The following is a 27,212-nucleotide window of genomic DNA, read 5'->3' on the forward strand; positions in this document are numbered from 1 at the left end:
CTTTCATACCTAACCATACATAACTACACCGTGTTTATTTCTATAATTAGTTGCTGTATATAAATAAATACCTAGTTCTGTCATGAAACTCTAGATGGCGCAGGCTGATGACGCAAGCTGATGATATTTATAGCGTTAAAGGGTTAGTTCACCCAAAAATGAAAATTCTGTCATTTATTACTCACGCTCATGCCGTTCCACACCCGCAAGACCTTCGTTAATCTTCGGAATGCAAATTGAGATATTTTTGTTTAAATCCGATGGCTCCATGAGGCCTACATAGGGCGCAATGACATTTCCTCTCTCAAGATCCATAAAGGTACTAAAAACATATTTAAATCAGTTCATGTGAGTACAGTTCAATATTAATATTATAAAGCGACGAGAATATTTTTGGTGCACCAAAACAAAATAACAAATTATTTAGTGATGGCCGATTTCAAAACAGTGCTTCAGGAAGCTTCGGAGCGCCAAAGTCACGTGATTTCAGCAGTTTGGCGGTTTGACACGCGATCCGAATCATGATTCGACACGCTGATTCATTACGCTCCGAATCTTCCTGAAGCAGTGTTTTGAAATCGGCCATCACTAAATAAGTTTTTTTTTTTTTTTTTTTTTGGCGCACCAAAAATATTCTCGTTGCTTTATAATATTAATATTGAACTGTACTCACATGAACTGATTTAAATATGTTTTTAGTACCTTTATGGATCTTGAGAGAGGAAATGTCATTGCTCCCTATGTAGGCCTCACGGAGCCATCGGATTTAAACAAAAATATCTTAATTTGTGTTCCGAAGATCAACGAAGGTCTTACGGGTGTAAAACGGCACGAGGGTGAGTAATTAATGACAAAATTTTCATTTTTGGGTGAACTAACCCTTTAACTACTGACACAAGCTGATTGGTTCATGTCGCATCTGCAGCCAATATGCTTGCTGCTCAACATTTAAATGGCTGGTTATCATTCACTATAGCAGTTGCAGTGCGCTTTCAGAAACCCTCCACCTTCCCCAGCTCCACCTGTATAGATCTGCTATGGGTTATTGATGTATGCTATTTGTGCAGCAGCGTATCGGCGTATGTATTGGCAGTAGCACGTTCTATTCCGCCAAGACCAAATACGTTAACATTGTCATATTTATGATTTCATGTTTCTGATGAAATAAAGGCCACTTTTGAGGACCATGTTCTCAATTAAGCTACTGTAATGCTATTTTACAGTAGTCCACTTGCATTTTACATTATACAGTAAATATATTTTATAGAGACGTAATGAAACACAAACACACACGTACATATATACAGTATATATATAGTCGTCTTTTTCTTTATATCACAATAACATTATGTAATTTGTTGACAGACCAAAAACTAAAAGTGCAACTGTGAATCCTGTCCAGTCTTTTGCAGTCAATATCCCACACAGAGTAATATGTAAATTTGTACTGTTGAAATGTATATATGCCATACAGATAAAGATCAAATCTTCTGCATTTTCAATCATTGTCTCAAAATCATAGCCATAGTTAACATCTGAAAATACTGACAATGTTATATTGACAACATGACTAAGCATTTTGACTATCTTGTTTGTGAACAATGACACAAGGACTTGTAATTCTGGTGGCACTGATCTGTTCATTGACATAAATACTTAATTTTGAGACAGGAACTAAAGATTTTGAGCAAGTTACAGGCTTCTGTGGGTAATCCATTGTGTGGTGCTGTTTGTACAGATTGTTTTGCACTTACTGGTTTGCAAATCTTAAAGATAAAGTCTGTAAGTTTTGCCTATTTGTCACCATCTCTGTTTGAAACCTGAAATTGCAGTTATTTCCAAAATTATCGTCTTTACATGGGTTGTGCATCAGCACGCTTCTCAGCGCGGATGAATCTAATGTTTGCTGTCAGTCACCACATCGGTGTGGATACTGTACTTCAGAATCACAGATTCTACATCTTGGAAGTATGACCAAACTAAGAATTTTCACCAGAAAAGGTCATCTGAACAAGTAAGTAACATGTCTGCCACTTTTGTTCTGACCAACTGAGAAAAAAAGCATTACATATAAGTTTAATTATTGCAGCTGCTGTGAGAAAAGGCTATGAATGATCCACCACATGCAGCATCCTCATGATATAGCCTACAAGCTGGGACTCCTTTTTTTTTTGCAAACAGACAAGACGTAATGACGCAAAGATGAACGGCTGCGTGCTCAAATTTCCCGTGGAAACCCACCAGTACCACCCGAATTATGAAACATTATTACAAGCTTACCATTGTGGATCGGGCTAAGGTAAGGAGATAGTTTTGAACACTGGCTGGTTATGTACTTGCGCAAAAATTGATTTTGGATCATTTTTAACCTAAAAAAAATTACAGACTGCAACTTTAAGGATTATTCAAGAAATGAAATACCAGTGTATAATGTCATATATGACAAAAAGTTAATAGATGGATAAATACATATATTTATATAAAAGCATATAAATGTTAATCATGGCATTAAATCTTGCATGAGGGATTTTCTCATGTTTCATTTTAAAGTGAGGAGAATGCATCATTTCTGCACCTCGTGGCTCAATAACTTCCTTCCAAAAAGAGTAAAAAAAAAAACTCAGTTCTTGAAAATCTTTTAAGTATCCAAAAAGGAGTACATGCCGAGATACTAGCAATCTTCTTTCTTTATATAAGTGCAAAAAAGTACTCAGTGCATTTTAAAAACTCAAACTTTTCGGTCATGCAGGATCTTCCTCAGTGTTCACCTATTATTTTGAAACATCTCATCTTAATATACAATTTCTTACATCATCAAAATAAATTCAGTAAATCAATTTAATTATAGACCAATTACTCAACTGACAATTCAGCAATATAGCTATCCGAAAGAGGAGAGAAAAAAATCATTAAAAAACTAGACCGAATAAAGAAAAACAAGCCCAAGAGCCTTTTCTCACAGCAGCTCTTAAAGAAAATGTTGTCAATGCAGGCAGATCAAAGCACTGTTGAATATCAAATGTCAAGTCAAATGTCAAGTGTCCCCAACTAAGCAAGCCAAAGGCGACAGCGGCAAGGAACCCAAACTCCAACAGGTGACATCAGGTGGCAAATAGGTGTTAAAATGGAGAAAAAAACCTTGGGAGAAACCAGGCTTAGTTGGGGGGCCAGTTCTCCTCTGGCGAACAGTGCTTTGTTACGATTCAGGTAGCTATCATAAGTCCGATAGGATCACAGCATTCAAAGTATTTATTCCAGTTCCATCCAGTTGAGGATCGTATTAATCACGCCGGTATGGACGGTTTGTTGAGGAGCTGTGCCACTGGCTGTCGTGTCGATGAGGCCCTCACAGTGGATGATCTAGTTGACTCAATCTCTGCTGATACTTCAGGGCTGCGTTGTGGTCGTGTCAAGGTGCAGGTCCTCGATCTCACCTGGATACGGCCCGGATCTGGTTGTCTACGGTAAACCTCGGGATAAACAGAAAGACTAATATAAGCATAGATGCCATTCTTCTTCTGATGTAACGAGTACATCAGGTGTTAAAGGAAGTGTTCCCGGTTCCGGCTGACCTAATTTATGCAGCCTAATAATCCTTTAACTGATTTGAAAATATAAATTGATAATGTGTTATGTGTATGCCAGGTTAAAGAGATGTGTTTTTAGTCTAGATTTAAACTGACAGAGTGTGTCTGCTTCCCGAACAATGCTAGGAAGATTGTTCCAGAGTTTAGGTGCCAAAAAGGAGAAGGATCTACTGCCTGCGGTTGATTTTGATATTCTAGGTATTATCAGCTGGCCTGAATTCTGAGATCGCAATAGACGTGAAGGACTATAATGAATTAGGAGCTCGCTCAGATACTGGGGAGCTAAACCATTATAATAGTCCATTTCGCTTACATGGAGAGGGATTTATAGGTATCTAGCAGAGATTCATGTGTCAGACCTCGATTAATATACTGATTCCCGTGTTTCTGCGCAGGGGTGACGCCAACCCTGGCCCACGCTGCTTGTTGTGCCTCAGGTGGGCCTTGTGAACCCGGTGTTGGCCTCTCCGCCATCACTGTCGGCAGCTGTGGCTGCAGCCCAAGAGGCAAAGAAGGAAAAAGAAGAGGAGGAAGCCGCTCAAGACGGCACGGGCCAGGAGATGCTCAGTGAACAGGAGCACATGATCATCTCGGGCAGCAGCGCCCGGCATATGGTCATGCAGAAACTGCTGAGAAAACAAGAGGTTAGTTATTGTGGTAGAAATTTGCCTATACGCACCTGACTTAAGTTAAACCAGGTGTCTCTGATACCTACAAATCTGTACTCTACTAGGCGTCTCCAACTTGACCTGTTTGAGTCGGATGACGCCTCGTCCCTTGTGAACACTATCACTTGGGAACAAGGTCTTTAGTGTTCCCCTTCAGCACTATCACTTGAGAATAGAAGTAAAATCTCTAGCGTGCTGCACAACGGTGATCAGACAGACTTCAGACAATGCCTTCGAATATGCTTTAATCCCGGCCGGGAGGATCTCGGACCAATTTCTAAGAATCCCCCCAACAAAGAGAAGAACAGTTTTTTACAGATTAGGAGCATGGCAAAGGTGACATGATTCATTACGTCATTTTTCTCCAATATGATTGGTTCTTGATATATATAATTCTCTGTTACTAGGTAAAAGCAAAATTGGATTCCTTTACTTCAGCTTGTTGTTACGGTCATGTGGTTATAATATATATATATATATATATATATATATATATATATATATATATATATATATATATATATATATATATAATGTAACTGTCTAGTTTTGTTTCCCCTTCTGTTATATACAGACACGCTAACTTTGGCCCAAGTGTTGGGGATATTTAGTTTTCAAAGGCATATAAATATTAATCCTGAAAGAAAAAGGAATGTTAGTTAAGATTGATTAATTAAATTCCTTGACATTCTCAATTAGTAATGATTTTTCTCTGATACACAGTTCAAAAGTTTGGGGTTGATAAGAATTTTTTTAAAAAGATTTAATGATCACCACGGTTGTATTTATTTGATCAAAAACAGTAATGTTATGAAATTTCAATTTAAAATAATTTGTCAATTTTAATACATTTTAGTTATTTTTATTCCTTACGATGGCAAAGCCATCAGTAATTTGCACATAAAACGGACCTTCCTGAAAACTTTCACAAACGCTTCATAAAAACATCCAATTTGATAGTTTAACGTGTATGTTAATGAATTCCAATCATTCGTAAAATAGGGCACTTGTTCATTCACAATTAGCATAATCCCCACCTATTGATTACAACTACATAAATTGCGTGTCCAGGAACGCTGTGGAGTCTTCTGGACTCCCTTCTTATGACTGGCTCCAGTATATTGCATAAATGCAAAAAAGACTAATAGGCCATATGCCTAACAATAAATATTCATTTTAACGTGTGTCCACAAAAGTATTTTTAGCCGACTGAAAAAATGCATGCTGCTCTTCTGAAAACAGGCAGCTGGTGGCATTCGAGAGGTCTTTGGAGGTACAGCGTTTTTCCAGCTGAGACACTTGGTTGCTGTGATGATACGGAATATGTCAGGCAGTGATGTGTTACTAGTATCTAATTTTAAAGAATATTACTGAATATAAAAATGCAGTAACCAGCAATATTAACTTCTCTGTTGTTGTTCATGTGTTGTACAAGTAGGATGGTCGGTCAGTGTAGTATTTGTCCCACCCCTCCTCCACTGTGATTGGACAGTGATAAGTCCTGTGTTTTGCCCAAAGTTGAACAGTTTTTCATGAATCTGAAAATTTGTCAGAACTGCTTTACGAATGATTTACGGAAAAAATTGTTCTGCTTGTATTTCATGAATGAAGCCCATTACTCCAGTCTTCATTGTCACATGACCTTGATCCTTATGATTTGATCCTCAAGAAACATTTATTTTTATCAATACTGAAAACGGTTGTTAATTTTCTGAAAACCGTAAACTTTTTTTTTTTGTGATTCTTTGAAGAATAGACAGCATTTATTTGATTTAGAAATCATAAGTATTCATTTCTTTAGAATAAAAGTATTAATTTCTTTAGAATAAATAAACCTTACTGACCCCAGACTTATGAATGGTAGTGTATAGGCTGCACGATATATTGTGATTCATCTTAAATTTTATCACACGCTGCGATTATTTTATGCACAGCTTGTCAGAGCTCTACGGCTCTGTGATCAGTAGCAAATGCTTCTCCATCTGAAAGCCAGAGGGCGCTCTTGCGCAGAAACTCCAAATATGCCGTGCCACAGAAATAGATAACATGCGCCATTCCAGAAAATCCCTATGGGCATCATACTATCGCTGTAGCTGAATAAACAGAAGACTGAAATGCTTTAATTGATTAAACATGACTAATAAATGTTATTAAATGTTGTCTTTTGTTGGACAAGATGTTAATAAATGCTTTTCATGTCTGGAAAGATGTTTGACGTGTTTCTTTTTCAAATCTACATTATAAGCGACTCAAACTCGCAGTGCTATCAGATGGATTAGCATTTGGAGCCATACTTCATTGACAAGCTGCGCATAAAAAAATAATCGCAGCCTTTGCGATTTCATAATCGCACAGAGAATCACGTTTAAGCGCGGTTTCAGTGTTATTTTTTCATATCGTGCGATAAATTGTGCAGCTCTAGTTATTGTATTCAAGTGATCCTTTATCTCCTAGTGGAGAGAGGTGAGATTTAAACACTTTTCTGTACACTCTTTCCACAGTCTACGGTTATGGTGCTCAGGAACATGGTTGGACCTGAAGACGTAGATGATGATCTGGAAGGAGAAGTAACGGAGGAATGTGGGAAGTTCGGAGCCGTTAATAGAGTGATCATTTACCAGGAAAAGCAGGGTGAGGAGGAGGATGCCGAAGTCATTGTGAAGATCTTCGTAGAGTTTTCAGCAGCATCAGAGATGAACAAGGCCATTCAGGCGCTCAACAACCGCTGGTTCGGAGGTCGCAAGGTCATCGCTGAGGTGTATGATCAGGAACGGTTTGACAACAGTGACCTCTCCGCATAGACTGTCAAATACATCCTGCCCTTCATAACTTTTTCTTCTCTCTCATATCTCTCCTTTTCCTCTTTCACACTTACACAGACGCAGCCGCCAGCCACTCTTCCCAGTGGTACTGGCTTCTCTTTATAACTTGTAATTATTTTTTATCGATGTTGATATTAATATTATTAATGATCCCTTCTTGGGACAGAGGCAAGGAAACGCTCATGAATATTTTTTTTATTGTTGCTGTACTTTAATGTGAATGACTGGATGCCCCTCCCCCTTTTTTGGTTCATTGGTTTACTCCCCATTCCACCAATCAGATGTTGTTCAAATTCAGTTTTTTGTTTTTTTCCCCTTCCTCTTATTGTTTAAAATATTGTCAATAGCCTGTTATGATGCTCTTGGTTTCAAATGCCAGAACAATAAATTCTTCAAATATGACATTTGGGTCTTTTCTCTTTAAGAAATTGTATGGAAGCTTGTTTTGGCGAACTTTGTCCTCTGTTTAGAAGAATAACCGGTGCTGGAATTATGGTTAAAGTGTAGTAAGTGAAATAAACAAGGTTTAAATAGTGGACATAAATGCAGCCATGAGCCAAGGGTGATATTTGTGTAATGTTGGTTTGAGTTCAAATCAAACATTGAATGTTTTATCAGGTTGTGTAAACTTTCCATTTGTACTTTGAAAGCAGAAAAACAAATGGCGAACATCATGAGCAAAACCTATATGATATATAGAGGTGCTGGTCATATATCATCAAAAAGTTGATTTATTTCACTAATTCCATTCAAAAAGTGAAACTTGTATATTATATTCATTCATTACACACAGACTGATATATTTCAAATGTTTATTTCTTTTAATTTTGATGATTATAACTGACAACTAAGGAAAATCCCAAATTCAGTATCTCAGAAAATTAGATTACTTAAGACCAATACAAAGAAAGGATTTTTAGAAATCTTGGCCAACTGAAAAGTATGAACATGAAAAGTATGAGCATGTACAGCACTCAATACTTAGTTGGGGCTCCTTTTGCCTGAATTACTGCAGCAATGCGGCGTGGCATGTAGTCGATCAGTCTGTGGCACTGCTCAGGTGTTATAAGAGCCCAGGTTGCTCTGATAGTGGCCTTCAGCTCTTCTGCGTTGTTGGGTCTGGCATATCGCATCTTCCTCTTCACAAGGTTAAGGTCAGGCGAGTTTGCTGGCCAATTAAGAACAGGGATACCATGGTCCTTAAACCAGGTACTGGTAGCTTTGGCACTGTGTGCAGGTGCCAAGTCCTGTTGGAAAATGAAAACTGCATCTCCATAAAGTTGGTCAGCAGCAGGAAGCATGAAGTGCTCTAAAACTTCCTGGTATACGGCTGCGTTGACTTTGGACCTCAGAAAACACAGTGGACCAACACCAGCAGATGACATGGCACCCCAAACCATCACTGACTGTGGAAACTTTGCACTGGACCTCAAGCAACGTGGATTGTGTGCCTCTCCTCTCTTCCTCCAGACTCTGGGACCCTGATTTCCAAAGGAAATGCAAAATTTACTTCCATCAGAGAACATAACTTTGGACCACTCAGCAGCAGTCCAGTCCTTTTTGTCTTTAGCCCAGGCGAGACGCTTCTGACGCTGTCTGTTGTTCAAGAGTGGCTTGACACAAGGAATGCGACAGCTGAAACCATGTCTTGCATACGTCTGTGCGTAGTGGTTCTTGAAGTACTGACTCCAGCTGCAGTCCACTCTTTGTGAATCTCCCCCACATTTTTGAATGGGGTTTGTTTCACAATCCTCTCCAGGGTGCGGTTATCCCTATTGCTTGTACACTTTTTTCTACCACATCTTTTCCTTCCCTTCGCCTCTCTATTAATGTGCTTGGACACAGAGCTCTGTGAACAGCCAGCCTCTTTTGCAATGACCTTTTGTGTCTTGCCCTCCTTGTGCAATGTGTCAATGGTCATCTTTTGGACAACTGTCAAGTCAGCAGTCTTCCCATGATTGTGTAGCCTACAGAACTAGACTGAGAGACCATTTAAAGGCCTTGGAGGTGTTTTGAGTTAATTAGCTATTTAGAGTGTGGCACCAGGTGTCTTCAATATTGAACCTTTTCTTCAATATTGAATAATTTTCTGAGATACTGAATTTGGGATTTTCCTTAGTTGTCAGTTATAATCATCAAAATTAAAAGAAATAAACATTTGAAATATATCAGTCTGTGTGTAATGAATGAATATAATATACAAGTTTCACTTTTTGAATGGAATTAGTGAAATAAATCAACTTTTTGATGATATTCTAATTATATGACCAGCACCTGTATATCATACTTATAAATCACAATGGGTTATTGAAGGATTAAAACAGCTGTCCATATCAGGATCGTTTTCTAATTGTCATGTTAATATTTGAGGAGAGAAAAAAATAGATTAATGTCTTCATTCAATCTATGTGGCTGTACAGTATTCCAGTATCGGTATCGGCCCGATACCAAGCTCATTTGTATTCGTCCTCGTAAAAATACCCCCGATACCAAAGACCGATAGAGACAGAGCTACACGCGTTATAATCTGAAAACCACGCCCACCGGGGGGGAACAATCCAACCGTCTCCATTGACTTTGTATTGCGTGAGGCTGCCTCCTTGTCATTTCTGACTTAGAACAAAAAACAGAACAATATCCAAGAACTGCTATATGACAAGGTGTACAGAAAACAAGTTAAAAAAAAAAACCCAGAACCAAAAGCCCAGAAGTTTTTATAAGCTGTCGACCCAAAAAACGAGCGTTTAAGGACTAAAAAGTGGATACAGGCGATTGAGACAGAGCGCGACATGTCATATTACTATGAGAACTTCACCCACTGGAGGGGAACGTAATCAGCGACAGGAAATATAATACATGAAACTGACATTTGGGTATTGGCGAGTACTAGAAAAAAAGTATCGGTACTCGTACTCGGTCCTTAACAAATGGTATCGGTGGATCCCTAGTATTCAGATGAAAAATCAATTTGTTTTCAGTTTGTAATTTCTGTTCTTCATATAACAACGCATTGGAAGTACCATCTATTCCACAAAAAGATAATTCATGTAATTCAAGATAATTCATTAACTGTATGATGAAGAATTAAAATGTCTCATTTCAAATTCTTGTATTTTCGAGTAACTCAAACTTATTAATCATTTTTAGGTCACGACAAGCCAAACAATGTCTACATGGGGAAAGCCTACTGGACCATAAAACTGTTTTTGGATGTCAACAGCAACTGTATTTAAAATATGCCAGTGTTTTTTAATGATGTTTTTCACATCCTTATTAATGTAGGCTATATTTGGTACAACAAAATCACTGATTTTTTCTTTCTTTTAGACTGATTAATGTTTCCATCCGTCGATTTTCTAAAGGCTACCATAGTCGGTAAAATTTGATCAACTTAAATGGAAGCTCACTGTCTTTAAATCCCATATTACATTTAATTGAATCACAAAAACTGTTCATATACATATGGAAATATTGTATATTAATAACTGTCAGTAACCCGTAGGAACTTTGGATCTATGGATCTTTTCTGAACATTGCGGCTTAGAGTTGTTAAATTGGTATACTCCAAAGAGTATTTGCAGTACTAATTTTGTCAGTTGTGTTGACACGTGTTTAGCCTATAATTGTTCACCACCTTATACAGTGGGTATGGAAAGTATTCAGACCCCCTTAAATGTTTCACTCTTTGTTATATTGCAGCCATTTGCTAAAATCATTTAAGTTCATTTTTTTTCCTCATTAATGTACACACAGCACCCCATATTGACAGAAAAACACAGAATTGTTGACATTTTTGCAGATTTATTAAAAAAGAACAACTGAAATATCACATGGTCCTAAGTATTCAGACCCTTTGCTCAGTATTTAGTAGAAGCACCCCTTTGATCTAATACAGCCATGAGTCTTTTTGGGAAAGATGCAACAAGTTTTTCACACCTGGATTTGGGGATCCTCTGCCATTCCTTCTTGCAGATCCTCTCCAGTTCTGTCAGGTTGGATGGTAAACGTTGGTGGACAGTTATTTTTAGGTCTCTCCAGAGATGCTCAATTGGGTTTAAGTCAGGGCTCTGGCTGGGCCATTCAAGAACAGTCACGGAGTTGTTGTGAAGCCACTCCTTTGTTATTTTAGCTGTGTGCTTAGGGTCATTGTCTTGTTGGAAGGTAAACCTTCGGCCCAGTCTGAGGTTCTGAGCACTCTGGAGAAGGTTTTCGTCCAGGATATCCCTGTACTTGGCATTCATCTTTCCCTCGATTGCAACCAGTCGTCCTGTCCCTGCAGCTGAAAAACACCCCCACAGCATGATGCTGCCACCACCATGCTTCACTGTTGGGACTGTATTGGACAGGTGATGAGCAGTGCCTGGTTTTCTCCACACATACCGCTTAGAATTAAGGCCAAAAAGTTCTATCTTGGTCTCATCAGACCAGAGAATCTTATTTCTCACCATCTTTAGCAAACTCCATGTGGGCTTTCATGTGTCTTGCACTGAGGAGAGGCTTCCGTCGGGCCACTCTGCCATAAAGCCCCGACTGGTGGAGGGCTGCAGTGATGGTTGACTTTCTACAACTTTCTCCCATCTCCTGACTGCATCTCTGGAGCTCAGCCACAGTGATCTTTGGGTTCTTCTTTACCTCTCTCACCAAGGCTCTTCTCCCCCGATAGCTCAGTTTGGCCGGACGGCCAGCTCTAGGAAGGGTTCTGGTCGTCCCAAATGTCTTCCATTTAAGGATTATGGCGGCCACTGTGCTCTTAGGAACCTTAAGTGCAGCAGAAATTTTTTTGTAACCTTGGCCAGATCTGTGCCTTGCCACAATTCTGTCTCTGAGCTCTTCAAGCAGTTCCTTTGACCCCATGATTCTCATTTGCTCTGACATGCACTGTGAGCTGTAAGGTCTTATATAGACAGGTGTCCAATCAGTATAATCAAACACAGCTGGACTCAAATGAAGGTGTAGAACCATCTCAAGGATGATCAGAAGAAATGGACAGCACCTGAGTTAAATATATGAGTGTCACGGCAAAGGGTCTGAATACTTAGGACCATGTGATATTTCAGTTTTTCTTTTTTAATAAATCTGCAAAAATGTCAACAATTCTGTGTTTTTATGTCAATATATGGTGCTGTGTGTACATTAATGAGGAAAAAAATGAACTTAAATGATTTTAGCAAATGGCTGCAATATAACAAAGAGTGAAAAATTTAAGGGGGTCTGAATACTTTCCGTACCCACTGTATGTTGGGTTTGAGTCATGCAGGTCTTATTATATAATATTATATTGGCCAATCTAAGATTTTTAGATTGACAAATCAGAATATTCGTATAAGAAAGTAAAAGATTTTATTGAGCTTCAAGTTTTTGTGACCAAGGTATGTTTGAAAACGTATTTACTGACTTGGTCTTAAAAGGGTCTTAAATTTATCTTCATAACCTGCAGAAGCCCTGTCTTATTTCATCATCCTGGGGAGGGCTTCCGGTTACAAAGCAGCCCAATCACAGCTGTTGTGGTCTGTGTAGACGTGACACCAGTTACTGCTTCTGACCAGATCGGGCAAACAGTGAAGAACTTCAGTTATTGTGCAAGATGAGAGGTTCACTGTTACTGCTTAGCGCTCTGTTACTGCTGGAGTCCACAGACGGAAACAAAGAATATCAACTAGGCCAACCTGAGACAAACATCATTATTGACAAGGCAATAAAAGAAGCCAATGAGAGACATGGAAAAGCCAAACACCTTGATTTTGTCTCCATTTTAAGTTCTGTAAGTTATTTAATTCAAATGTTAAACCTTTTTACATTTTACTGTAATTTGTCTGTTTTGATTGTTTGTTTTCTGTGCTTATGCATCAGCCTTAAAGTGCTTAATTTTTTTTTAAACGTCCTACATTTATGGTTGTCATCTTTATGCTTTACCTGTATCTTTCCCTTATATGACAGGATTATGACAAGCGCATGCTTAATGTGTTATTAAAACCCACCACATGTGACAAGACAATACCGTTTGTCCATCGGAAAGACTGTAAAATCCAAAATAAGGCTACAGTAAGTGTCTACTCACTCTCACAGAAGGATCTTGATTGTCTTGAATGCCTATAAAATAGCTTACAGTTTCACACAGCTCTACTGTATTTTTCTCAGCCTCAAGTTTCTTGTGTTGAATGTCGTGGAGAGATGTCCTGTTTACTTCTCAGAGAACAAGAAAAGGTACATCACATATTAGTCACATATTGGGGACAAAGACCTCATTTATTCACCATCATGATCCAGACTTTTTGTTGTCAAGATTTTCCTGCACTAAAAGGTTTTAACTGTTCTCATTGCAGATTAAACAAACTCTATCCGAATGTTCCTCAAAGAGATCCCATATTGCTGGGGGTGGAACTCTGTTGTCACAAACAGCAAGAAATGAGCAACAAACTGGATGTCTGGGATGCATCTGAGAAATAAAAATGATCAAGGATCTTTGAAACTTTATGTGAATTAAAAAAAAAAAAAAAAAATGTACCCTATAAAATTGACCTCTCAGGCCAAGTTTCTTAATCTAGAATTTAATTTTGAAGATTAAGGTGTATTTTTGCTTAATTAGCATTTTCCACAATATGTTATTAATTAATAACAAATTAATAATTGTTTTAAAAAGTTTAAAAATGTCTAAATATTCTTCATAGAAAACATTATAAAATTGTCCCCAAAGTTTTTGATCTTTAGACAATTTATTGGCACTGAATTTGAGAGGTCCAAGATAATCTTGAAGAGATCTGTAAACGGATGTCCTGCAGTGAGACGCTGGTATTTACTTGTTTCGGTTGTTTTCATTAGTGTTTTAAATTGATGTAGATCATAAATTATATCAAGGGACCTGAAGGTCAACTGTTGGCATAACTAACATTCCTTTTTCTTTCAGGATTAACATTTATATGCTTTTGAAAACTAAATGTCCCTAACACTGGGGCCAAAATGTGTCTATAAAAAAGGGGAAACTAAACTAAACAGCTTTCTAAATATATAACCTCATGACTTGAGTAACAAGTTGAAGTATCAAGAAACCCAGATTTGCTTTTACATAGTAACAGAGAATTATACATATAAAGAACCAATCATATTGGAGAAAAATGATGTAATGAATCACCTTTTTCACCTTTAACTGTTTTTGGATGTCAACAGCAGCTGTATCAGCATGCACCAAGTAATCCCACAGATTTCTTTCCCTATTATACACAAATAAAGGTCTTTAAACAGATATTTACATTTCTCATCTGTATATCACAATCCAACCGTCTGTATTGCGTGAGGCTGCCTCCTTGTCATTTCTGACTTATAACAAAAAACAGAACAATATCTAAGAACTGCTATGTGACAAGGTGTACAGAAAACAAGCTACAAAAAAACCCAGAACCAAAAGCCCAGACGTTCTTATAAGCTGTCGACCCAAAAAACGAGCGTTTAAAGACTAAAAAGTGGATACAGGTGATTGAGACAGAGCGCGACATGTCATATTATTATGAGAACTTTGCCCACTGGAGGGGAACGTAATCAGCGACAGGAAATATAATACATGAAACTGACATTTGGATATTTGACTTAACAGTGACAAAATGTTTACTGCACACGTAGGCTTACTGAGGCATACTGAGTGTCAGGATCACAAAATTTACCCATTCTTCCTGCTGATGCTTCACGTCTTATTGCCTGTATCCACTTTTGTCTTCTTAAAGGCTGGCTTTTACGGTTCAGTAGCTTATAAAAACTTAGTTTTGGGGGGTTTTTTTAGCTTGTTTGCTGTACACCTCGTCACACAGCAGCTTTAAGGCATTGTTCTGTTTTTTGTTATAAGTCAAATGACAAGGAGGCAGCCTCACGCAATACAAAGTCAATGGAGAAGGTTGGATTGTCTCTCTCTCCACCCTGTCGTGGACATATAAATTACTGTTAAATACGTTTTAATTGCAATATTAAGATGCAAATGATATTTTCTGAAAGTTATGACATCCCTTTCCTAAACAGGGTTATTTGTTTGCTTTCAAATTATAAATATATAAAAGATTTTATGCAAATTATGTGTTTTTAAAGAAACTCATACAATTTGCACATGTATTTTTTCTTATTTGGAGAAAACTGTGATATTTGGATGCAGTTTTTTGTTTGCATGTTATTGCCCCCACACACTGGATTATATAGGTATGATTGAATTATTATTTTAAATATTATTTTAAAATATCAAGATGACAGGGTGGACCAGCACATGACAGGGTGGACACATAAAGCAGAACACAGAAAGCATAACAAAATATGACAATAAAACATTTATTCAACTTCTATTTATTCAACCCCCCGCTGCTTATTCATTTTAATTTACTTTAATTCATATTGATTCAATACATCTTAAAGCTGCAGTCCGTAACTTTTTTTGGTTAAGAATTATCCAAAATCAATTTTGAGCAGGTACATAACCAGCCAGTGCTCAAAACAATCTCCTTACCTTAGCCCGATTCACAACGGTAAGCTTGTAATAATGTTTTATAATTTGAGTGGTACTGGTAGGTTTACACGGGAAATTCGAGCTTCCGCCGTTCGTCACATCTGTATACATACAGGAATTCCGGCTAGCAGGCTATATTGCATGTGCTTGGATGCAGCAGGCGGTAGATTGTGTGCAGCCTCTTCTTACAGCAGCTGGAATGTAATTAAACTTGTCATTTTGATGCCGGTTTGTAATCCAATAAGTTCAAAACGGCAATCATCGTTGACAACCGGTGCATTGATAGACAACCCACATATACACCTCAATTAGATTCTTCCTCGCTGAGGAGCCGTACCGATGCACAACCCACGTAAAGATGATAATTCCACAAATAACAGCATAATTTCAGGGTTCAAACAGAGATGGCGACAACGAGGCAAAACTTACGGACTGCAGCTTTAACTAAAAACCTCATGTAAACACCATATCCTGAACAGAGAGAAACACACTTCTGAAAAGAAATCTAGATATACTACAAAAACACAAACAATAAATCATTTATAAATTACAAAATATTATCTACAGCATATGGTTCTAGAAATTACAATATTACATTTCTATAAATTGCAATATTAACTACAAATGAATGCCATGTCCACCCTGTCATGTGTATGTCCACCCTATCGAGTCTAAGTGGCTGACAGGGTGGACATTTTGAGCTTCAATTAACATATTAGCTTACAACAAACTGTGACTAGCTAAATAGCTAGTTTGGTTGTTGAAGAGAATTTGGTATATTTAAACTTACTTATTTTCTAATCACTTCGGGCATATTTTATGTCGACAGGGTGGACAGGTTAAGCTTTTGCAAAACAAGTATGCAAACTCAAACGAAGAAAATTTGTCAACTGGAAAGTCACCAACTTACTCACTTCAGCCGTTGAAATTCCCGCCACTGAAGAGACAAAAAAATCTGTTGTCCTGATATCACTAAAGGGGATGGCCTTTTCTTAAAGGGACGATTCCCCAATACGACAGGGTGGACAACCATTCAAGGGACATGAAAAACTCTTCTTTTTTATTAAATAAAAATATTGTTTTTATTACCAAATGATCAGTACACTCAAATTGAGTAATCTCTTATTTTAAAAAAATATTAATAGGAAAACAAAATTTTTAAAATGTATGATTTGACTATATTTTACTCTCATTCAAATTTAAAGAGCAGTGCATGGGACATAGCAAAATAACATGCATCCTCTTATACAAAACCAAAAAAAAATCTAGAAAATGTATCTAAAGAGCCAAGTAATGCTTTTGTTATTAATATAAAAACTTAGCCTTATATCACACACCCATTTGATAGTCATTTTTATGTTAATTTATCATGGCAAATGAGTTATTTATGTACAGGACACCAAAAGGCACCCTACAGTGATATTGACCCATATGTGGTAGGCTACAACATAACATCGACAATTTTTTTAGACCTATTAGTCGAAACATATCATCTAAAACAGGGATTCCCAAAGTGTGGTACGCGAGCTGCCACCAGGGGGTGCGCGAGAGGAAAAATGTAATGGCGGTCTTGTTTTTTTAAGTGGGATTTTTCCATACAATAAAAAAACATGAACAGTAAACATTTCCTTTGTAATCGCTTTTATTTTAAATAAAAAACTATAATTTATTAGTTTTTGATAGAAACGTAGAAGAAGACAGCTACTGTCTTCTTCTACACTGCTCTTCTTTTATGCACTACAGGCTAGGCTATATGTGTGCCAACTCGTTTCATTCATTCCATATATATATTATAAATATGCTTAACTGGCTGAAATCAGGGAAACTGTCAAGTGGGACGTCTTATGATAAAGTTGTTAGTCACGAAGGAGGAGAGGGACCAAGAGAGAGTGAGGATTTGGAGGCAACAGAGACGGAGAGAATAGAAAAAGAAAATGAGCGGGAGTCAGAAGATGCTCCGGAGGAAACCGAAGAGGGAAGGAGATGGCAAAAAAGAGGGGATGAGGGTGAAAATAACCGTGCTTTCTGTTACTGAGCCTGTGTCTGTCACTCGTCCTCTTAAAAGTGGAAGCTTGTGCGTAGCTTTGTTGCATTTTATTGAAACTTTGTTGATGTTGTTATTGTCATGCGTGTTCTGGTTATTTGCGCATGATTAAACATGAGTCTTTATATGGCGATAAAACAAAGCTTTGTTGCGTTTTTTTTTTTTTTTTTGAAGTGGGGATTGGGGGTGCGCCAACCCGGTTGGGGCATAGATGGGGGTGCGCAGGAAAAAAAGTTTGGGAACCGCTGATCTAAAACATTAGCTTTCTCCAAAGCCAAATCCAAGCATTGTTTTTATACTCTCGTGCTAACCTCAGTATCATAATCCGTTTTATTTGAACAAAACCTCTTTTTAATGGTCTCACATGGCTACTTGTGGCATGCATGTAAAAGGCTGTTTCTATCCGTCGGTTTTCTAAATACCGTTGTCGATTAAATTTGTCGATAAAACTTAAATGGGAGCTCATCCATACTAAATTTAACTGAATCACAAAAAGTGTTCATATACATATGGAAAGATTGTATATTAATAACTGTCAGTAACCCGTAGAGGAACCTGATGAACATGCGCAGATGCATTTTTTTCTGAACATTGTGGCTTTGAGATGTTAATTTGTGGAAATGTTTGTCCCAAAGAGTATTTGCAGTATAGTTTTGTCAGTTGTGTTGACATGCATTTAGTTTGTAATTGTTCACCACCTTATAAGTTGGGTTTGAGTCATGCAGGTCTTATTATATTAAACTAGGACAAGATATTTAGACTGATGAATGAGAATATTCATATATATAAAGGAAATAAAAGAGATTTTATTGAGCTTCTAGTTTTTATGACCAAAGTATGTTTGAAAATGTATTTACTGACATAGTGTGCCCTTCAATTAATTCTTTAACATTTCTATGACTTGATCTTAAAAGGGTCTTAAATTTATCTTCATAAAACCTGCAGAAGCCCTGTCTTATTTCATCATCCTGGGGAGGGTTTCCGGTTACAAAGCAGCCCAATCACAGCTGTTGTGGTCTGTGTAGACGTGACACCAGTTACTGCTTCTGACCAGATCAGGCAAACTGTGAAGAACTTCAGTTATTGTGCAAGATGAGAGGTTCACTGTTACTGCTTAGCGCTCTGTTACTGCTGGAGTCCACAGACGGAAAGAAAGAATATCAACTAGGCCAACGTGAGACAAACATCATTATTGACAAGGCAATAAAAGAAGCCAATGAGAGACATGGAAAAGCCAAACACCTTGATTTTGCCTCCATTTTAAATTCTGTAAGTTATTTAATTCAAATGTTAAACCTTTTTACATTTTACTGTAATTTGTCTGTTTTGATTGTTTGTTTTCTGTGCTTATGCATCAGCCTTAAAGAGCTCGATAAAAATATTTAAACATTTCCTAAATGTATGGTTGTCATCTTTATGCTTTACCTGTGTCTTTCCCCTATATGACAGGATTATGACAAGCGCATGCTTAATGTGTTATTAAAACCCACCACATGTGACAAGACAATACCGTTTGTCCATCGGAAAGACTGTAAAATCCAAAATAAGGCTACAGTAAGTGTCTACTCACTCTCACAGAAGGATCTTGATTGTCTTGAATGCCTATAAAATAGCTTACAGTTTCACACAGCTCTACTGTATTTTTCTCAGCCTCAAGTTTCTTGTGTTGAATGTCGTGGAGAGATGTCCTGTTTCCTTCTCAGAGAACAAGAAAAGGTACATCACATATTAGTCACATATTGGGGACAAAGACCTCATTTATTCACCATCATGATCCAGACTTTTTTGTTGTCAAGATTTTCCTGCACTAAAAGGTTTTAACTGTTCTCATTGCAGATTAAACAAACTGTATCCGAATGTTTGAATCTCCCATCAGTTAATGATCAACATACTGGGGCAGCACATCCACTGTTCAGAAAAGGAGAAGATGAGCAACAATCAGGATGTCTGGGATGCATCTGAGAAATAAAAATGATCAAGGATCTTTGCAGCTGGACATATGAATGAAAAAAAAAAAAACTACTAATGAAATGTACCCTATAAAATTGACCTCTCAGGCCAAGTTTCTTTATCTAGAATTTAATTATAAAGATTAATGTGTATTTTTGCTCAACTAAAGCAGTCTTCTCAATATGTTTCAATTTAATGATGTAATTTTTAGAGAAATATAGCCTTCATCAGTATGTCCTAGTCTTGAATAACATACAAGTCAAATTAATAATTGTTTCAAAAAGTTTCAAAATGTCTAAATATTCTTCATAGAAAACATTATAAAATTGTCCCCAAAGTTTTCATGAATACAATTTTGATCTTTAGACAATTTATTGGCACTGAATTTGAGAGGTCCAAGATAATCTTGAAGAGATCTGTAAACGGATGTCCTGCAGTGAGACGCTGGTATTTACTTGTTTCGTTTGTTTTCATTAGTGTTTTAAATTTACGTATATCAATACAAATTACATTAAGGGACCTGAAGGTCAAATGCTAACTGTTGGCTTTTTGTTAAGGATTTTTTAATTAATCATAACTAACATTCCTTTTTCATTCAGGATTAACATTTATATGCTTTTGAAAACTAAATGTCCCCAACACTGGGGCCAAAATGTGCCTATAACAAAAGGGGAAACTAACTAAACAGCTTTCTAAATATATAACCTCATGACTTGAGTAACAAGCTGAAGTAATCAAGAAATCCAGATTTGCTTTTACCTAGTAACAGAGAATTATACATATGGAAAAACCAATCATATTGTAAAAAAATGAAGTAAAGAATCATGTCACCTTTTGTCATGCTCCTATTCTATAAAAACTGTTGTACACTTTTTGTCAAGCAAAATTCTCTTAAATTGGTCCGTGATCCTCTTGGCCATGAATAAACCATATCCGAAGGCATTGGGTCTGTCTGATTACTGTTGTGCAGCAGGCTAGACAGTAGAGATCTTATGCTGCGTTCCAGACGAAGTTGGATGTGGGAATATCACAAATTAAAGGCACAATATGTAGTTTTTCACCTCTAGAGGTCGCTTATTTAAAACAAAGTCGTAGATGATGCCTTGATTTCGTGGAATCCTGGGAGGTGTTGTCTTCACGCCTACAGCCACTGGAAAAGAATCCGACGGGACTTGGGCAGAAATCATATTCATGGATGAGCTAATGTATATTAAAGATTTATTAACATTACTGTAGTATGAAGCAGGGTGTGGCTGAAAGCCGTTGGAGCTAAATGAGGCAGCTGGAGCGATTGCTAATGAGAGACAAGCGCGACACACGGCTGGAGAGCAGTGGAGCTTTTATTATGCCGCAGACAAGCGCTCCCGTTTCTTCCAGTTATGTGTATGTGGGGTAACGCAGCGCTGTTTTATCATATTAGATACATTGGTGTGTTGAAAGTTGTTATAGTGCTACTCTGCGTTCGCTTGGCAACTACTGTGAGATACTTGTTACACACTGCAGTAAGCTAGATCAATATTAGGCATGGTAAAACATGGTACTCGCGGTAAACCAAGAAAACGAGATTTAAACAATAAGACTTACTGTGTTGAGCTATATAACATGATTAGTTTTCTGTCAATGAATGTATCCAAACAGTTGCTCACCTGTCTAATAAAACACATAATATATTAAAGCATCTTTGGTGTTTCCTTGGTTTCTACAAAATAAAACCGGAAATCAAGGGTAATGCGGGTGTGATATCATTAATAGGCGACGCATGGACACGGTCTGTTTCCTGGTTAAAATCACTGATTTCTTTTGATTTAAACATTCTTGGAAACATTTGGGATAATGTAAGTACACAAGTCAACAAAATATATAACATTGTTCTAGTGGTTTTTGGATATTTTAATCCAAAAATCTTACATATTGTGCCTTTAAATGTCCCACTTCAGACCTCAGTGAGTTCCAGTCACTCATCCGTCACGTTCACATGTTGACAACATGATGTCGCAATGACACAATGAGAGCATATCGTGTTTTTGTGTCGATTACGGCAAAATATAATAAAAATGACGTAAAATCGCTTTGAAAAGAGCTGACGAAAATCAAAAACGAAGGTAACATTACATGAACTTAATGTCTAATGTTAAAGTTTGTTTTAACGTTTATATTCATTGGAATCAGGACGCGCCATCATCTTGGAAGTGACGTCAAATGACGCATCTCGCTGAGGTCGGGGTTGATCGATGTACCCCGAGTTCACACGCCAAATGTCTGACTTTGAGTGATGTTCCAGACATTATTTCCTAGAAGGAGGTGGGAAAAATCCAAATGTCTGGAAAGCAGCATTACTTCTATTCTAAAGTGATAGTGTTTAGTGGAGGACTATTGAAATGAACTAGTGAAATCAAGAAGGCTATTAAAAAAAAAAAAAAAAAAAAAACTACAACAATGGATGTAGGAGCCATTTTGGTGCAGTTATACATCTGTCCATTGGGTGACGCTGTGACATGGTAGTATAATTGTAGCAAGAGGAAGTAGTGTGCGCATTGGCAATTGGAAGCACACAGTTTTTGACCGCACAGCAGAGTAGCGTGCAATATGGACTATGACTGTGTCTTTGTTTATACATGTATGTAAACAAGGAAAACTTACAACAAGTCGTTTTGAGACAATGTTTATTGGAGCATAAACAAAGAAAGACATTTGTTTTAATTGCATCTACATCAGTCTGCATCGACTCTGGGCTCTGCATGGACATGGACTCTGCCAGCGGCTTAATGGAAAGCCGTTACAACGGAATTGGATATAGTGTACATTTGTACCTCTCATACCTAACCATACGTAACACCATGTTTATTTCTATAATTAGTTGCTGTATTTAAATAAATGCCTAGTTCTGTCATGAAACTCTATATGGCGCAGGCTGATGGGTCCTTAACACAAGCGGATGATATTTACAGCGTTAACTACTGACACAAGCTGATTGGTTCATGTCGCATCTGCAGCCAATGAGCTTGCTGCTCAACATTTAAATGGCTGGTTATCATTCACTATAGCAGTTGCAGTGCGCTTTCAGAGTTCGTCTGAAACCCTCCACCTTCCCCAGCTCCACCTGTATAGATCTGTTACGGGTTATTGATATATGCTATTTGTGCAGCAGCAGTATGTCTTGCATACTCACAGACCAAAGACCAAATACGTCAACATTGTCATATTTATGATTTCATGTTTCTGATGAAATAAGGGCCACTTTTGAGGACAATGTTCTCAATTATACTCACTGTATAATGCTATTTTACAGTAGTCCACTTGCATTTTACATTATACAGTAAATATACTTTATAGAGACATAATGAAACACAAACACACACGTACATATGTACAGTATATATATAGTCGTCTTTTTCTTTATATCGGAATAACATTGTAATGTAATTTGTTGACAGACCAAAAAATAAAAGTGAAACTGTAAATCCTGTCCAGTCTTTTGCAATCAATGTCCCACATAGAGTAATGTGTAAATTTGTACTGTTGAAATGTATATATGCCATACAGATAAAGAGCAGTCTTCTGCATTTTCAATCATTGTCATCAAAATCATAGCCATAGTTTACATTTGAAAATACTGACAGAATACACTGTTATATTGACAACATGACTAAGCATTTTGACTATCTTGTTTGTGAACAACGACACAAGGACTTGTCATTCTGATGGCACTGATCTGTTCATTGACATAAATATTTACTTTTGAGAAATGAACTAAGGATTTTGCGGAAGTTACAGGCTTCTGTAGGTAATCCATTGTGTGGTGCTGTTTGTAGCTGTTCGCCATCTCTGTTTGAAACCTGCAATTGCAGTTATTTGCGGGTATATTATTTTTACGTGGGTTGTGCATCGGCACAGTGCGGATGACTCTAATGTTTGCTGTCAGTCACCACATCAGTGTGGATACTGTACTTCAGAATCACAGATTCTACATCTTGGAAGTATGACCAAAATAAGAATTTTCACCGGAAAATGTCATCTGAACAAGTAAGTAACACGTCTGCCACTTTTGTTCTGACCAACTGAGAAAAAAAAGCATTACATATAAGTTTAATTATTGCAGCTGCTGTGAGAAAAGGCTATGAATGAGTCGCCGCATGCAGCATCCTCCACATGCCATATAGCCTGCTAGCTGACAACATTATTGACAAGGCAATGAAAGAAGCCAATGAGATATATGGAGAAGACAAACACCTTGATTTTGCATCCATTTTAAGGTCTGTAAGTTATTTAATTAAAATGTTAAACCTTTGTCATTTTACTCTAATTTGTCTGTTTGATTGTTTGTTTTCTGTGCTTATGCATCTGCTTTAAAGTGCTTGAAATTTTTTTAAAAATGTCGTACAATTATGGTTGTCATCTTTATGCTTTACCTGTATCTTTCCCCTATATGACAGGATTATGACAAGCGCATGGTTAATGTGTTATTAAAACCCACTTCATGTGACCGCAAGACGACACCGATGGTCCATCAGAAAGACTGTGAAATCCAAAATGATGCTAGAGTAAGTATACTCACTCTCACAGTAGGATCTTGATTGTCTAAACGCCTATAGGAGACTGTAGAAAACACTTTAAAAAATAAAAATAAAAAAAGGCTTACAGTTTCACACAGCTCTACTGTATTTTTCTCAGCCTCAAGTTTCTTGTGTTGATTGTCATGGAGAGATGTCTTGTTTGCCTCTCAGAAAAAAAGAAAAGGTACATCACGTTAGTCCATGAGGACAAAGACCTCATTTATTCACCATCATGATCCAGACTTTTTGTTGACAAGATTTTCCTGCACTAAAAGGTTTTAACTGTTCTCATTGCAGATTAAACAAACTGTATCCAAATGTTTGCATCCCCCAAAGAGATCCCCTATTACTGGGGTGGAACTCTGTTGTCACAAACAGCAGGAAATGAGCAACAAACAGGAAATGATCAACAAACTGCATGTCTGGGATGCATGTGAGCATAAAAAACGATTAAGGATCTTTGAAACTGGCTATATGAATTAAAAAAAAAAAAAAATGAAATGTACCCTATAAAATTGACCTCTCGGGCCAAGTTTCTTTATCTAGAATTTAATTATGAAGATTAATGTGTATTTTTGCTGAACTAGCAGTTTTCACAATATGTTTCAAAGTAATTATGTAATTTTGAGAGAAATACAGAAAATACAGTAGCTTCATTAGTATGTCCTAGTGTTGAATAACAAACAAGTCAAATTAATAATTGTTTAAAAAAAGTTTAAAAATCTGTAGACAATTTATTGCCACTGAATTTGAGAGGTCCAAGATAATCTTGAAGAGATCTGTAAACGGATGTCCTGCAGCGAGACGCTGGTATTTAGGGTGGTATTTACTGGTGTTTCATTTGTTTTCATTAGTGTTTTAAACTGATGTATATCAATACAAATTACATTAAGGGACCTGAAGGTCAAATGCTAACTGTTGGCTTTGTTAAGGAATTTTTTAATAAATCATAACTAACATTCCTTTTTCTTTCAGGATTAACATTTATATGCTTTTGAAAACTAAATGTCCCCAACACTGGGGCCAAAATGTGTCTATAACAAAAGGGGAAACTAAACTAGACAGCTGTCTAAATATATAACCTCATGACTTGAGTAACAAGCTGAAGTAATCAAGAAAGCCAGATTTGCTTTTACCTAGTAACAATAGGGTTTGCTGATTTATACATATCAAGAACCAATCATATTGTAGAAAAAATTATGTAATGAATCATGTCATCTTTTATCACGCTCTTATTCTATAAAAACTGTTGTACACTTTTTGTGAAGCAAAATTCTCTTAAATTGGTCCGAGATCCTCTTGGCCATGAATAAAGCATATCTGAAGGCATTGGGTCTGTCTGATTACTGTTGTGCAGCAGGCTAGACAGTAGAGATCTTATGCTGTGTTCCAGACGAAGTTGGATGTGGGAATATCACAAATTAAAGGCACAATATGTAGTTTTTCGCCTCTAGAGGTCGCTTATTTAAAACAAAGTCGTAGATGATGCCATGTTGACAACATGATGTCGCAATGACACAATGAGAGCATATCGTGTTTTTGTGTCAATTATGGCAAAATATAATAAAAATTACATAAAATCGCTTTGAAAAGAGCTGACGAAAATCAAAAACGAAGGTAACATTGAACTTAATGTCTAATGTTAAAGTTTGTTTTAACGTTTATATTCATTGGAATCAGGACGTGCCATCATCTTGGAAGTGACGTCAAATGACGCATCTCGCTGAGGTCGGGGTTGATCGATGTACCCCGAGTTCACACGCCAAATGTCTGACTTTCAGTGATGTTCCAGACGTTATTTCCTAGAAGGAGGTGGGAAAAATCCAAATGTCTGGAAAGCAGCATTACTTCTATTCTAAAGTGATAGTGTTTAGTGGAGGACTATTGAAATGAACTAGTGAAATCAAGAAGGCTATTAAAATTAAAAGAAAAAAACTACAACATCGGAATTGGTTATAGTGTACATTTGTACCTTTCATACCTAACCTACATAACTACACCGTGCTTATTTATATAATTATTTGCTGTATTTAAATAAATGCCTAGTTCTGTCATGAAACTCTAGATGGTGCAGGCTGATGACGCAAGCTGATGATATTTATAGCGTTAACTACTGGTATTGGCAGTAGCAAGTTCTATTCCACCAAGACCAAATACGTTAACATTGTCATATTTATGATTTCATGTTTCTGAAGAAATAAGGGCCACTTTTGTGGACCATGTTCTCAGTTAAGCTTACTGTATAATGCTATTTTACAGTAGTCCACTTGCATTTTACATTATACAGTAAATATACTTTATAGAGACATAATGAAACACACACAAACACACACGTACATATGTGCAGTATATATATAGTCATCTTTTTCTTTATATCGCAATAACATTGTAATGTAATTTGTTGACAGACCAAAAACTAAAAGTGCAACTGTGAATCCTGTCCAGTTTTTTGCAGTCAATATCCCACATAGAGTAATGTGTAAATGTGTGCTGTTGAAATATATATGTGCCATACAGATAAAGATCAGTCTTCTGCATTTTCAATCAGTGTCATCAAAATCATAGGCATAGACCGCGATGCGACCGCAAAGGGCACTTTCACTTTCGCGATCAAAGGGGCAGGGGCTCAAGCCCACTGATCGGGAACGTTATTAAATGACCAATAGAGGACCGTGTGGGAACGTTCTGTTAATGTCCCAAATATCCTCGTTGTAACGTTCTTATGTGACCATAAATTTAACCAAATTGGAATGTCCCCCTAAAGTCATATAAGGAACCTTGAACTGCAGCACTTTCATTACCAAAAGAGGACGTTTTAGGAACGTCCCGAATCTTCTGTAAGGGTTCAGAAATTTCGTCACCTTTAGAGAACTTTTAGGCAACGTTCCGCAAGGTCACGAGAAGTCGCCTTCTACCTGGGTGTTTTATAGAAAATAATAAAGTTTGAAGTCACCGTTATGGAGGTGAGCGTTTGCTTTAGATGGGCTCTTGATTCTTGACATTTTAATACTACATTTTCTCTGGCTGCTTTAACTGTGGTTCCAAAACACGCTTGTTATAGCAAAAAAAATGCAAGAAAAATTCTGATCAGATGAACTTGGTTGTTTAG

The 27,212-nt window shown here is 37.2% G+C and overlaps 2 protein-coding genes and 1 long non-coding RNA gene across 13 annotated transcripts in view; 2 read left to right on the forward strand and 1 right to left on the reverse strand.

The window, feature by feature from the left end:
- Positions 1-20,492, forward strand: part of puf60a (poly-U binding splicing factor a) — a 45,171-nt gene extending 24,679 nt beyond the window's left edge. For 2 of the 4 annotated variants that reach the window (XM_051879143.1, XM_051879145.1), the window contains 2 exons: positions 3,983-4,231; positions 6,757-6,991. In XM_051879143.1, the coding sequence (XP_051735103.1) occupies positions 3,983-4,158 (176 nt within the window). In that variant the 3' untranslated portion in view covers positions 4,159-4,231; positions 6,757-6,991. Of the gene's footprint in view, positions 1-3,982; positions 4,232-6,756; positions 7,480-13,215; positions 13,282-19,436 lie in introns of those variants that run through there. The other 2 variants (XM_051879154.1, XM_051879057.1) reach the window with 2 other exon arrangements.
- Positions 12,588-25,432, forward strand: LOC127504494 (cystatin-like protein). 8 transcript variants are annotated; one of them, XM_051879187.1, is made up of 4 exons: positions 12,588-12,838; positions 13,015-13,119; positions 24,222-24,287; positions 24,401-25,432. In XM_051879187.1, the coding sequence occupies exons 1-4, from the start codon at positions 12,662-12,664 to the stop codon at positions 24,584-24,586; spliced, it is 534 nt and encodes a 177-aa protein (XP_051735147.1). In that variant the 5' UTR covers positions 12,588-12,661; the 3' UTR covers positions 24,587-25,432. The 8 variants fall into 8 exon arrangements, with proteins under 8 accessions (XP_051735147.1, XP_051735129.1, XP_051735155.1 ...); XM_051879169.1 differs by lacking the exon at positions 24,222-24,287 and adding an exon at positions 13,216-13,281 and having other exon boundaries at positions 12,591-12,838; XM_051879195.1 differs by lacking the exons at positions 24,222-24,287; positions 24,401-25,432 and adding exons at positions 13,216-13,378; positions 19,415-20,492 and having other exon boundaries at positions 12,591-12,838.
- Positions 13,548-20,464, reverse strand: LOC127504527 (uncharacterized). Its single transcript, XR_007927397.1, has 2 exons — positions 20,256-20,464; positions 13,548-14,087 (listed from the first exon to the last, which is right to left on the reverse strand). It is a non-coding gene; the product is annotated as an uncharacterized LOC127504527 (long non-coding RNA).
- Positions 25,433-27,212: the final 1,780 nt, after the last annotated feature.

This window comes from Ctenopharyngodon idella, chromosome 2 (genome assembly GCF_019924925.1).
Source record: "Ctenopharyngodon idella isolate HZGC_01 chromosome 2, HZGC01, whole genome shotgun sequence".
Classification (NCBI taxonomy): Eukaryota; Metazoa; Chordata; class Actinopteri; order Cypriniformes; family Xenocyprididae; genus Ctenopharyngodon; species Ctenopharyngodon idella.

Excerpts from the sequence above, each read along its gene's own strand:
- LOC127504494 (XM_051879187.1), top strand. The coding sequence starts at position 12,662 with ATGAGAGGTTCACTGTTACTGCTTAGCGCTCTGTTACTGCTGGAGTCC. Across the intron at positions 13,120-24,221 it reads AAATCCAAAATAAGGCTACA|CCTCAAGTTTCTTGTGTTGA; the intron begins GTAAGTGTCTAC and ends TATTTTTCTCAG. Across the intron at positions 24,288-24,400 it reads CTCTCAGAAAAAAAGAAAAG|ATTAAACAAACTGTATCCAA; the intron begins GTACATCACGTT and ends TTCTCATTGCAG.